Source organism: Pagrus pagrus (assembly GCF_965226575.1).
Source record: "Pagrus pagrus genome assembly, chromosome: 6".
Lineage (NCBI taxonomy): Eukaryota > Metazoa > Chordata > Actinopteri > Spariformes > Sparidae > Pagrus > Pagrus pagrus.
The window spans coordinates 32,918,820-32,932,790 of NC_140190.1; the positions used below are offsets into that span (position 1 = coordinate 32,918,820).

The 13,971-nt window shown below is 40.3% G+C and overlaps 1 protein-coding gene across 7 annotated transcripts in view; it reads left to right on the forward strand.

Annotated features, from left to right (window-relative positions):
- The window catches only part of LOC311258777 (nuclear factor 1 C-type-like), a 109,797-nt gene that overhangs the window by 66,156 nt on the left and 29,670 nt on the right, over positions 1–13,971 (forward strand). For 5 of the 7 annotated variants that reach the window (XM_084355359.1, XM_084355358.1, XM_084355360.1 and 2 more), the window contains exons 8-10: positions 5,635–5,756; positions 9,051–9,164; positions 9,387–9,544. In XM_084355359.1, coding sequence (XP_084211485.1) covers positions 5,635–5,756; positions 9,051–9,164; positions 9,387–9,544 — 394 coding nt within the window. Of the gene's footprint in view, positions 1–5,634; positions 5,757–9,050; positions 9,165–9,386; positions 9,566–13,971 lie in introns of those variants that run through there. The other 2 variants (XM_084355361.1, XM_084355363.1) reach the window with 2 other exon arrangements.

Below are 13,971 nucleotides of genomic sequence, written 5' to 3' on the forward strand. Positions count from 1 at the left end.
AGGGGAAAACTATGTGGCATTCTGGACTGTGAGAGGCGTCTCTTCACAAAATGAAATGCCAGACTTTTATGCTATTTGTGGATGTTATAACAAAGTAAATTGCAAAACCAGGCAACAGGGAATAACAATTCATAGGTGGAAAGCTGAATTCCCATGTTTTACTGCTACTGTTACTTATCAATATAACTTTGTCCATTATGTGATACTAGACAAAACAGGCTAATTACATTTAAGGATGTCAAGGAGAGACTGCACCATGAAAATTTTCTGTAAATGAAACAATGATTGTCAGACAAGGCCTACTTCTTGTTGCCAGTCAGTGGCGCAATGATTATACCTTCTAATTGGCATGTAGAAGTGTTTTTGGGCGGAACTCTGATCAAACATGTGAAACTTTGGAAAAATTGGAACATTTACACAGAAGTTCAAACAACTTCCCGTTTAATGGTGAATAATTCCTTGCTACTGCATCAACGTGGAAATGATGTGGGAAGTCTGTTGCAGATTCACTCATGTACAGTCGAGCTACAACAACAACCTCTTTTATGGTGAATCATAAGTTCCATTCACACTGCCTTTTCAAGGCGGGAATCTTGCTACCTGTATGAGAGTTAAAGAGGCGGAATGGGGGGACAGGTTCGTTCTGCCTCTGCTCCACCAAATCTCGACTTTATGATGTGTACTGTCATGCCTCTTTTGGCAAAGCCGGCATGCTGTATGAAATGACACAGTAGAGTGGCTTTATGCCAGCACCGCTTGGTTCAGTGTGAACAAACAAAGGCGGCATAAAGGCAAGCCTTCTTTGTGTCGATATTGCAGAATCTCTGTGTGAAAAGGGCTATTCATATTACCCGTTAAGCTATGGCCAAGCCGTATAATGAAAACTCAAGCTATTAATAATTTTTCATCAAAACAGTGTTAAGATTGACGATTGAGAATTTTAAGTTGATCGGGTAAAAGCTGTAGGAGGACTGTGATAAAATACACGATAAACACGTGCAAATCGACAAAAGTGAGAAGAAAAATTCAAATGACTTTTTTGTAGATGTAAGTGTGATAATTATGTTGCACCAAATTTCATGGATGCACATCAAACTAACTGCAGGGGCTGTTAGTGTTAGTGAAAAATGTGATTTCCTGTTGCCAAAAAAGTATTGTTCACAATACAGCATCATCAAGGTCTTTACTGTTTTTTTTTACCATGTATGAGGCAAATTTGGCCAGGAGGAATACATCACTCCAGACCACGTAGGGATTTAAAAGTAATCAGTAAAATACTAAAATTAATTCTGTAATGGATTGGTAGCCTGTGCAATTCGGCCAGGATCAGAGTGATGTAGCCCCAACGTCGAGTGTTTCAACTTCTACCTTCTACCAAGTGTTGATGGCTAACTGCTGTATTGTTAAGGCAAATGAGTAAGTACTCAGTAATGAGTTACAGTAGTCTAGGCAGGAGAAAAAAAGGATGTGGATAAGTTGTTCAACTATCTTTTTTGGGTAGCATTGGTTTGACTTATTATTTCTGCCTTTTAAATGACATGTTTGAACAAGATTGTTAATGTGTTGATTGAAGTTGTGATTCTGGTGAAAAACAACACCCAGGTTTTTTGTGGTCCAAGGTGGCCTAACCCTAACCCTGTTGGAAATTGGAAGACATCTAATCCTTCATGGCACCAAGGCAGCAGTGCAAATAATCGAGGTTATTACAGTTTTTAGGGCTAAATGAAAGATATAACTGAGAGTCATTACAGGGGTACAGTGGCAGATAACATGGCCAAGGAGCAACAAATATGATATAAAATAGGGCCAAGGACTGAGCCCTGTGGGACGCCACATAACATTAAAACTGCTGAGGAAGTCAAGTTGTCCACAGTGACTCTGAATACTCTGTTTGATAGGCAGGATGAAAAACAGTTAAGAACAGTTTCCCTATAGGCCAATCTAGTTTCTTAGTCTGTTGAGTAAAATTGCACAATTAACCGTATCATCGGACCAGAGTCTGCACTTATTAAACTTGTTTGTCTAACAAAGGCTGTTTCCATACTATGGTTCTTTCTAAAACCAGATTGGAATTTGTCAAATATATTGTTTCCTTCTGTTATTTCTAAGATGTGGTTTCTTGGATACAGGCCTGTTTAAAATAGTCCGGGACCAGGCAAGATGAATGGGTCTTACAAGTATGTCACGTTTGCACTACTGGATAAATGTCGGCCAAACCTCTAAGGGTTATGGATGAAAACTCATCCAATAGTCCGGTAGAGGGCAGGGGCTCAACTGACGGTAGAAGTAAACCAGCAGGAATAACAGATGCTTTAATATTTTCTATCTTTCTAACAAAATAGTTTAAAATACTCCTACAGTCCTCTGCAGAGGTGGCAGAAACAGCAGCTCGGTAGGGCCGGTCTAATTACTAGGCGGCTGATGGCCTTAAAAACTTTTTTTTGTACTATTTTTGAGGCAACTAAATTGTAGAAGTAAGAGAGTCCCTCACTCCTTACTAGTGAGTTAGATTAGATTAGATAGGCTTTATTTATCCCACAATGGGGAAAATCACTTGTTACAACAGCTCAAGATGCAACAAGTACAGGAAAAAGAATCAGACTTAGAGAATAAGATATTTACAGTGAGTGGAAAGTGATTTTTCAGGTAGTGCTTGAGTTAAACAGTCTAATGGCTGTGGGGATGAATGATCTGCAGTAGCGCTCCTTCTTACAGTGGGTGTAAGAGTCTGCTGCTGAAAGAGCTGCTGAAGGCTTCCACAGTCTGATGCAGGGGTTGAGAGGTGTTGTGTTGTCCATGATTGACATCAGCTTGGCTAACATCCTCCATTCGTTAAATGAAGCTAACGTGTCGCTGAATGATATAATGGCTGCTTGGCCTTGTGAGCTGTTTCTACTTGATTAGGGTCTTTGTCTGTAATGAGTTATTGGCTTGCCCACACAATGTCCACGCACACTCATCACTCATCACCCACTGCCCTATTCCTTATTGGAGCTACTGTTATGACATGGCTCTAAAATTATTATAGTAAATTAATTAGTTAAGTTGTAATAAAGAAAAGAGATCATAATGTATCCCTACATTCGATTGTCACTTGATCATGTAGAGCACACTGGCTGCAAGAAGCATGAAAGATGATTGCACAGCTAGATAGCTAGTATTAACATGCTAATGCCAAACAGCACATCAGCATTATAAGATTACTGCATACCTGATGTCATACCTGACTTCTCTGGAGAGAGAGAGCTAAGGCACGCCAATCCCATGACTTTGGCGGCATTAGGACTTGCAAACAGTGATCCATGCTCCTTTTTAGGTATACTGCAAACATCTGTAACCGTTGTATGTATGTATTTATGTAAAATTAAATCAGTGATGAAATGGTAAAAAATAGATAATCAGACATAAAAAAAAATAAAACTGCAAGCAGTGATGAACGGGCCCTCAACCCACGTACGTCGGGCTGTGGCGCCATCGGAGGGCGTGCGCATCCTAGTTAAATAGGATACATGTCACCCAAAACACAACAGTGAAATTTGCAGTGACTTCCTGTGTCCAGTGGGTGGCGCTATGGATATGAGACAGTATTGATGCATAGTCGCATTCAGGACAAAACCCTGTACATGTGTGACGAATTTGGAGTAGATGGGAAATTGTATGTTTGAAAAATGACAATGGCCGCACGCAATCCAAGATGGCCGACTTCCTGTTGGGGCGAGAAGTTCCACAAAATTAATTCATGTCTAAATGGATGGGACCTATGAGTCCTGGAAATTTCATGAAGATCGGAGAAAGTTGTTGTTCACATGACCCGGCGTTAGGGGGCGCTATAGATATGACACAGTATTGATGCATAGACGTATTCAGGGCGAACCCCTCTACATGTGTCAGCAATTTTGTGTAGATTGGAAATTGTATGTTGAAGTTATAAGGACCTCTTGCTTTATGGCGAAGGATCGACTTTGAGTGAAAATGGCCGACTTCCTGTTGGACTGAGGGTTTTGGTGCCTGGAGGTATTTTGTGTGTCTGGCCATGATACATGTGTATACCGAATTGCGTTCATGTATGTTTGTCTTTTCACTTAACACAGTATTGATGCATAGACGTATTCAGGCTGAACCCCTCTACATGTGTGACCAATTTGGTATAGATGGGAAATTGTATGTTGACGTTATAAGGACTTCCTTCTTATGGCGAGGGATCGAAATTGACCACACCGCCACGGCCATCAAGTGTAACGGAGGCAAAAGGTTTATGATAACTTTGCATCTCCAAGGTCTTAGGATGAGACTGAGTGAATGTGAAGTCTGCGGTGTTAAATCTGTAGGAGGAGTTCGTTAAAGTACGAGGCAGGAAATGGGTCAAAACGGCGGCGAAATCTGAACTTCGAATCAAGATGGCGGACTACCTGTTGGACTGAGGGTGTAGGTGTTGATACTTGTTTTATGCGTCTGGTCATGATACATATGCATACCAAATTTCGTTCATGTATGTGCATGTAGGAGGCGGGGCTTCAAGCTTAAGCGCCCCCTTCAATCTCGAGGGGGGCACTGTGGTACCATCTTTGCACTTAAAAGGCCTAGACCCATATCAGATATCAATGTTCGTGACTGGTGATGGATGTGCAAAATTTGGTGTTTGTAGGAGTTTGTCTGTACGTACCAAATGGGAAAAGGCATTAGGGGGCGCTGCACGCCATTTAAGATGGCCGACTTCCTGTTGTTGCAAAAGTTCCAGTAAAACAAATTTGTGCCTAAATCAATGAGACCTATGAGTCCTGTGAATTTCATGAGGATCAAAAATGATTTGCCCGCAATTTTTTCGACGTTAGGTGGCGCTATGGAGTCCCCTGGCCACACCCACCCCCAATCATGTCGAATTCTAATAGCAGCACTCAGATGTGACTTATGTTCGGAGTTTGGTGGGTTTTGGGGTATGTTCAGGCTGCCAAATATGCGATCGTTTGGAAGGATGAAGAATAATAATAATTCCACTTACAGATACAATAGGTCCTCGCGCTGACAAGCGCTCGGGCCCTAATAAATAATCCAAGCAAATACAATAGGGCCTCGCACTGGTCAGTGCTCGGGCCCTAATGACTCTCAATTATAGTATGGTATTTGGATCAATGCCAGTCGTAAGTTGAAAATGAAAAATATTCAGTATTGTAGGTTCAGGAGATGACCAGAGATCTTCAAAATGTTAAGCTGGTTGAGGTTGAAGGGGCAGGTGGTTGCTTTAAAAAATAAAACAGATTCAGATCAACAGATAATTTCAAAATGGTTAAGAGCAGACACTAGATGGGATTTAACATTTTGTACAGCCAATTACATAGTAGTAAAGTACATAGCTAGAGAGAAAAGATCTGTATCTAAAATTATTTTATTTTTCTGTGGAAAACATCTTAAAAAATCCTGAGCCTTAAAGGGCGAACGGCTACTGGACAGATGTTTTGAAGTATGTTTGGCTATAGTTTAAAAAAAAAATCTAGAACTGTGTTTACTGTTACTAATGACGTGCAAGACACAGGCTGCTTTTACAGCAGACAGACACACACATGTAACACAGTGCATCATTATACCATGATCTAAATGCCCATGTGTTTGTTTATGTGTCTGTGTCTGTGTCTACAGGAGTAAGCGTCTTAAGTCTGGTTCTATGGAGGAAGAGGCTGACAGTCCAGGAGGGGAGTATTACCACTCACCTTCCTCTCCTGCCAGCAGTTCCAGAAACTGGACTGATGACATGGAAGGAGGTAACATTATACAAGAATAAGAGAACATATACATAAGAATAAATGTGTATAAGAATTTGAACAAGAAAAAGGCCTAAAATGTTCAGTGCCCCAACAGCATTTATCACTAAAGCAAGAGCATGACTGAAATATTGACTTTTTGTCGATTTTTATATAACACCTTTTCTGCAGGTTGCTAAGCACATAGGACAAAGAACAGAAAGAACAGAAATTGATAGCAGCCAGATAGATGTACATCAATTTTTATTCATTTTTAAATAGAATTTCCATGGTGAATAATATCAGCAAACATGAGCCCATATGCAGCCTAGATAGATGGACCCATAGCGTAGAATTATAAAATGCAATCAGAATTGTATATTTGCAGAAAACTGAAAATAAAATAAATCAACAGCATTGGAACTGGTGTGCAAAAATGGCAGTGAATACTATATACAATATATGTATGATAAAAAAGTATGTACAGCTGAAAGCACACTCTGCCACACAGAGATAAGCTGTGATATACCGTTTTGGTGAAACGTAACAATATTGACTTCCTGCTTCTACTGATTCAAACTCTTCAGGTTTTGACCAATAATAGTTTGAGCCTTGTGAATGAGTTGCTGGTGCACTGACACTAATGCCGTTTTCCAGCAGACCCAGCACAGTGCTTACACTCTTGATTACATTGAAAGACCTAAGCCTGGACTTGTGGGTAACACATCCAAGATGGCATCATATTGAAAGCTCCCCCAACCGTTCCTGACTAGAAAGTTTTGTAACCCCTGAACTGAAAGGGGGCCACTTAGATACCAGATTTAAAAGCAAGAAAAATACACATCAACCAGAATTGTACGACAGCTTCGAAGCCAGTCACCAGCTAGCAAACAAGTAAACAAGTAATGCTCATGCATCGCAGTGAGACCGCCAATTTGGAGCTGATTCTTCAAGAACTAAAGGGTTTTCGCCAGAAAATAAAGAGCAGCTTGAACACATAAAGGCAGATATCATGAAAATGAACACCAGACTGGATGAGGGTAAAGTCCAAATGGTGAAAGCTGAGGAGCGAATTCAGAACACGGATAATATTCTTAACAAAAATGCTGAAGCTCCAGATCAAATTAGATGCCAAAATAATAGACCAGGAGAGCCACTCCAGGCGTGAGAACATTAGGATGCACTGAGTTCCAGAGGAAGCAGAAAAAGAGTCACCATCCATGATCGCCTTTATGGAAAAGTTACTCAGAGAAAATCTTGACAAGCAACTCTACAAATCGAAGGAGCACACCCCACCAAGATCCATTCTGCCAAAATTCCTCAACTTCCAAACAAAAGAAGCATTACTCCATTTGGTGTGTGAACTTCAAGGAGAAATTGCATGCCTTCAGAGGAGCCCCAACAACTTTAGAGACTCCTCATACTTCTGTCTGTTTTGCTCTTCTCAATGACACTAACCTGGTAGATTTACTTAGTAAATTAATGATAGGGACATGATGGAACTTTTTGGTGCAACTGTCTTCAGCAAGGGTGTCCTCTGTCGGTCCCGGGAAAGAGGCCCTCCATTGGATCATAAGCGGCTCAAGCAGAGTAATTATAAGACCTCTGTATGGGAAATCACACTTGTTAAATTTCATTTTTCTTTTTGTTCACTGTTGTTCACTCCCTGTGTAGCCCATCTACCCTCTATATGTAGAAGGGGCCCTGAGTTCTTTATGTCAATCAACGTAGATAACTGTTTGACTTTATGTTACTTACGGTCACTCTAGAAACCTTTCACCTCTGAGATACAGCCAAATATGATGACCAGAAAATTTGAGTGTACTGACCCTTTAACACTGTAAATAAGCACCAGTCTAAAGAATATGAATAACATAAGAAACACACCTGGAAACTGGTTTAAAATTTAAATAAGTAATTTTTTACTTTGAGTACGTGGCAAAAATAAATAAAAATATTAACCTAAACAAGTGTTGTATTACAGGTTTTACTTTAAACCTCAAATTTTCCAACAAATTATATAGCTTTTCTCTTGAAAAGACACACTATGCACACAACAATAATAACTCTACAATAAGTTGGCATAAGGATATGTCAAAAGATAAAATGGTTGCCTGTGTTGATGCTCATGAACGTAGAGACCAAGAAATTAGTGGTCGCTTCACTCAAGCAAGAGCACAAAATCAAACAAAGCAGTATCTCTTTTCCAGGGTGACAAGGTCCCTCAGGGAAGATTAGCAGTCCATAGGTATCTGTTGATGAACAGGATGGCAGCAGGGGGGAATCATTCATAGAGTTGGTTATCCAGCACTGCCAAAGGAACTCTGAGCATCAACAGGGGTGGTTCTAAGCGCTATCTGTCTGTAGTTTCCTGTTTCCAGGGCGGAAACAGTCCAGACTAAGCCACATATCAAGCTGATTTAGCTTGCAGCAGCTATAGTCTGTCCACAATGCTAACTGACCACTCACTTAGTTAACGAGCAGCTGCTTGCAGGTAACAGCGCAACAAACTTCGGGTGGAAAATCTGTTACTTACAAAAGCATGTCCTTTTGCAGATTATCTAACAGACAATCAAAAACATAATGAAATCCAAACTTTTCCCGTACAACTTCTGACCTCCACACAAACTCTTTTTTTTCTCTCACCCATGCTCTCTCTGCATGTCCCATGTCACGTTGGTTAATTGATAAGCAAACCCATGTGACTCAAAATATTTCTCACATTAGTAACAATCAAAAGAAATAAAGTACTTATGACTTTTTAACATTCTTAAATGTTTCTAATCATTTTCAGCATTTGTACCATTTTTTAACCATGGACTCCACATTTTACAACACAATGACAAATTGTGTATTTTTAACTACTTCTTTACTTATTCATTTACCTATTTATTATGGACATCTATTTATTTGTGTATATTTTTCACCGGGCTACACCTGTCAGTTCCCACAGGGTGGGGGAAGCTTTCCAAGTTTATGATTTGGCTAAGTCACTTGAATGCAAAGTTAACCTATTAAGGTAGCTTATATATATATATATATACTGTATATTGAGTGGATTGATGAGCGTGGCTTCCATCAAGCCACTCAACTTCATCCAAGGAAGCCACTGGCGCTATTGAGTCAATGCTATCATATGTTGAGGTATCTCCATCGCCCACTTATAAACCAAGTATTATAATCTTAGCACTTACAGTTTATAAGATACAAAGTTATTTATGCCACTCATAAAAGTCTATTCAAAAAAATATTTCATATAATAATCCAACTTTTCCAACTGCCCGCAGTCACACTATCACACTGTTTCTGTTTTAGGTCTGTCTCCCCCAGTGAAGAAGGCAGAACTGGACAGTCCCTCTCCTCAGGAAGACTCACCAAGACTGGGCTCATTCACTCAGCACCACCGGCCAGTCATAGCTGTTCACAGCGGTCAGTCTCAATTCAATGGGGGCTTTATTGGCATGAAATTTTAAAAACAATTTTGCCAAAGCATCTGTCCAAACACAACAAATAACAGCACAAACACAACACCAAGATTGAAGTCAGACACACACACGCACACACACACACACACACACACACACACAAAATGTAATTTACTGTTTTGTTTCTTCTTCTTAACTTTCTATCTCTCTTTCTACCTCTGTCCAGGTCTGTCTCGCAGTCCCCATCCCTCTTCAGCTCTTCATTTCCCATCCTCCTCCTACTTTCCCCATGGAGCAATCCGCTATCCTCCTCATCTGGCCCAGGACCCTCTAAAAGATCTGGTCTCATTAGCCTGCGACCCTGCCAATCAAACCCCCAGCTCAGTGAGTACAAGCATTCAAAAGGTCAGCTCTATGTATGTCACAGAACTCCCAAAATGGTTCCCCTTCTTCACTACGACTTCAGCTGGCTAACATTTTGTGTTTTACTGGATAAACAATTACGATTTTTTCTCAATCAGATCATTCCAGCTCTGATCTAAATTTTTAGTAATTACTTGTTCTGTAAAATTAGTAAAACCAGGTGTAGTGCCGTAGTGCCAGCAGTGTCACTGCTGCAGTCAGGGCCAGCCGCTGGCACAAATAGCCTACTCGTTCAGGGCCAGGTAGGAGGGGCCGCACAACCAGTGTGACTTTCTTTTCTGCACGCTCCTTACACTTTGTACAGTGTTAAGTTGACTAGCTCACTTCAAGAACTCACTGTGTAGCCATGGTAACCCATCGGCATTGTTGGTAGTGTTGAGTCAATGTTTTGTTGTTATATAGCTGCAGCATTCTAATGAGTCTGCTTATTGGTGCAACAATAAATCTCCATTCACAACTTATTTTGATGAACCAAGTAAAATCACACAAATGACTCAAAACAGAAACATTTGGACTGACACTCAAAGGTGGGAGAATAGAAAACTAGAGATGGGAAGAAAGAATATAGGAAAAAAGGTGTGGGATTGTGAGTTGATTATGATTGAATAACTCTGGCACTCGTTTTCTTCGCTACATTGACGTCATGTTTTTGAATGACATAAAAAAGAACATATCCACAATTAAATTAAATCTGGCAGGCTGGGCACAAATAATAAATGCAAGCTGATTTCAACCAAATCACCAAAATAAAAGTTGTTAGCGAAGTGTGTCACTGCAAAAGGACAGAAAAAAGAAAGTTTTGTCAACTTTACTTCCTATAGGTTGAATTTTCCATTTTTCTCTTGTCACAACAGTGTGCTTAAGCTCTGCTCAGGTTTTGGCACAAATACCACTTAGTTAGGGTCAGGAAAACATCATGGTCATGGCTTAAAATAACTGATTTGCTTGCCCAAGAAACGCTGGAAATGTCCGCTGTTCTTAAAAAATGTGCAGCTTTTGACTCACAAAACAGCTGGAAATATTCCCAGGTGTCCTTTAAAAATCCACTTGTGTGACTTGAACTGCTGTCAGTCGTTGGGCAGCCTTGTTATCTTTACCTTTACTTGAATACAGTTTTTGGCTACTCTACCCACCTCTACTTAGATCCTCTTTATCTTTAGTGTGAGTGAATAATATTCTAGCTTATTGGCAACCTTCCTTGTTAGTATTGTCTGGTCAGCATGGTAACTTGCAGCTCTTAAACCATGTAGCTCAACTTTAGGTAGGTACTAGACTATATTGATTAAATATTAAGGACGTGAAGATGCAGTCAAGAATTTTCTTCAGTTTGTACGTACTTCAATTTGGTAAAAGTTAGCTCACCTCTGCAGATGCACAAGGGTAATTTGAAAGGTGCACAGGAGCAGCATGTTGTTGATGTCAGAGGGAATTTGGAATGTTATGTTACATTGTTAAATTACATTGTGCGTGTTTATTCACCCGAAAACTGCCAGATAACTTTACTGTAAATTAGCCATAAGCTAACAGCACATACCCAGGGTGTGTGCGGTTGTGTCTTTGAATTCAGGTCAAACTCTCACTAAACTCTGTACTCACCACAGACTGTTGTCTCTCTCTTTGTAGTGGCTCAGCACTAGGGTGACTAGATGTACAGGATAGCTCTGTATCATGAGCAGTTCCCGATATCCTGTCCTGTTTTTTTGGAAGATTTTTAGTAATAGATCAAAAAAGAACAAACTGAAACAAAACCTGTCTGTATTCTGAGACGGGACTTGACCTTCAAGACTTAACGGCAATAATGCTGTGGTCTTGGAACTGCTGGGGAAGAGTAAGGCTGAATCCACATAGGATCCAGTGTTGCGGTGAAAACGCAGGTTTCCCTATTAATTTTAATGAGGGTAGTCCGTTTTGGCTGTGGCGGTGCGGGCCGCAGGTGGTTCTGCAAAAAACACATTCAGCTGCAGCGGAAAAGTTGAAGAAATGTAGCCTGACGTCACGATCCGGTGGCCAATCACATAAGCTGCCTATCAGACTATGACTGAAGCCACAGTGGAGTAACGTACTGTGTATATTCAAGTAATGTGTGTATTCACATTTGGCATCGGGCACCACTTTAAAACACAGCTCTTGATGCCAACGGTCACTGCAGGACCGGCATGTTTAACCTACTGTGGCAGAGGCATGACCAGAGATCATAAGCAGAGTAGAACGGGTCAGTAGCAGGGCATGTTATTAAGCATGGATTTAATACTACAGAGGGAACACAACAGACATTTCTCAGTGTAGCGTTAAGTTTCACTTGGGTTAGGTTCTGTCCCCCAGTTTAAAACACAGTAATGACAGTAATGTCACAGTGACTTTAGTGTTATTTTTAATTCATCGATGAGGACAATCACTAGTAGGTGCAGGATGCTAGTAGCACAACAACATAGCAGCTTCGCCTTTCTGCAAACTGATCAGCAGGGGTTCCCAACACATCGCACACATGGACCATGGAGTGACGCTCCCACACCGTCCCACCAACCTGCAGTGTTTCGCCGCAACGCTTGATTTGGTCTGAATGTACCCTACCCGGAAGATTCCACTGGGCAAGTCTGCGCCACATTACAGCCATGATTGGCTCTGGCTGCCATGTTAGACAATGCTTGTGTTTCCACAATGCATTTCAGCAGCACCCCAGAAGCAGCTCTCTGCTCTGCAAAGAATATGCACTGAATCTATTTTTGACGTAAGCAGACAGCAGCTGCATCAAGCTGCATGGAGCATATCGAACCAAACAGTAAGTCAGACAGCGAAATAGCATAGTGCATACGATCACTTTTGAAAATAAAAACACTCTGTACAGACTAGGGATCTACAGCACAACAAAGTCGGAAATATAAACCATAATCAAACTGATTTAAATGACTGACTTAATGATTTAACTACGCAGCCCACTCAAACATGGTAGAAGTTGTCTTCCATCAGGATACCTAAATGGCGTAAAATATGGTCATTTAGGCAAATTGGTTTAACATTTTTAAACTGTCTTAAATTTGTCAATGTCTTACATTGTTAGTTTAAGTTAACACATTGCAAATATTGGGTTTTGAGATTAACATTGCATTCAGTCAGTGGTCTCTGCTGCACCCACAGGCAATGTATCTCCATAAGAATACCATTATCCACAACACCCATCTTTCTCCTTATCCTACTCTTGCTTACTCTGGCATGGCCCTTTCATAGTAGTTCTCTCACACTCACTATTACCACCAACTTATATGTACCTGTCAGTTAGGCCTCCTGATGCTCACCATACTCTGTAGTCTGGAGCCTTAAATGTGAAATACCAACCAACCACAGTTGGTGATTGTTGCTATAGTGGCATTGTGAACTATTTTGTTTTGGTGAGTATTTTCTTCTTCTGTTGAGCTTGATGAAGCAGGGTCTAAGGTCATAAAATCACTGTTTCTGCAAATGAAGTTCGGTGGCTTTTACAAGCAGCTGTTTCTGGTTAATCAAAAAGGTCTATCATCAGTGGCAAAAGTAAGCACTTTTAGTAGACATAAATACTTTGATTTTGCACAATACCCCACAGAGATAACATTGGAGTCCATGTTGTGGCAAACGACTAGTGGACTCACTTAATAATTGTCTTTTTGTTTGTTTTTTGTCACCATTATTCACTTCGACACAAAACCTTAGAACCTTTACCCAGAGTTATCTTTTAAGGCCCCAGAACATAGAGTGAGTTGCGGTTACGCCTCATCATAAATTAATATTTATAATTAGAATCAAGAATACCATTGCCATCATTTTCCGGTTAAAATTGCTTCGCCAAGGTAGAACTACTATTTAGAAATAGCAAGTAACTTTGTTCAAAAATGCTAATCATTTCAATTCTGAAATTCTGACTGAGCCTCAGCTTTCAACTTTTACTGCAAAGGATACAACTGAACACTTCTATGTGGCCAATTTAATTTTCTAAAACATGATGACAGTGGCTTGCCTCAAAGATTCCTGGTCAAGCTCAGAATTATAGTGATGTTGGCTATGTCTGGCTAAAACAATTCATTGAATGGGCCTTCAGGACAACAAACAAAATGTCAAATATGATTTCATGAACATATTTTCTGGTTTAACAGTTCCATATTTTACTATAGCTGTTAGAAGTATTTTACTTGATCACTGGGCTCTCAAACACTCATTGAACCGGAGCTTTTGGGGTTAGCCCCAAACAGAAAATCACTCACTAACACTACGCTAAAGGTAGTGAAAGAGAAAGATCTTGATTTTTTTCTGCCTAAACAAACTAAATAATCAAACTCTTTGTATGTGGCGGACCCTGCCACCTTTCTGCCTTTCGACCTTACTTTCCTCTGAGAACAGCTTGTTTATTCACTTATGGA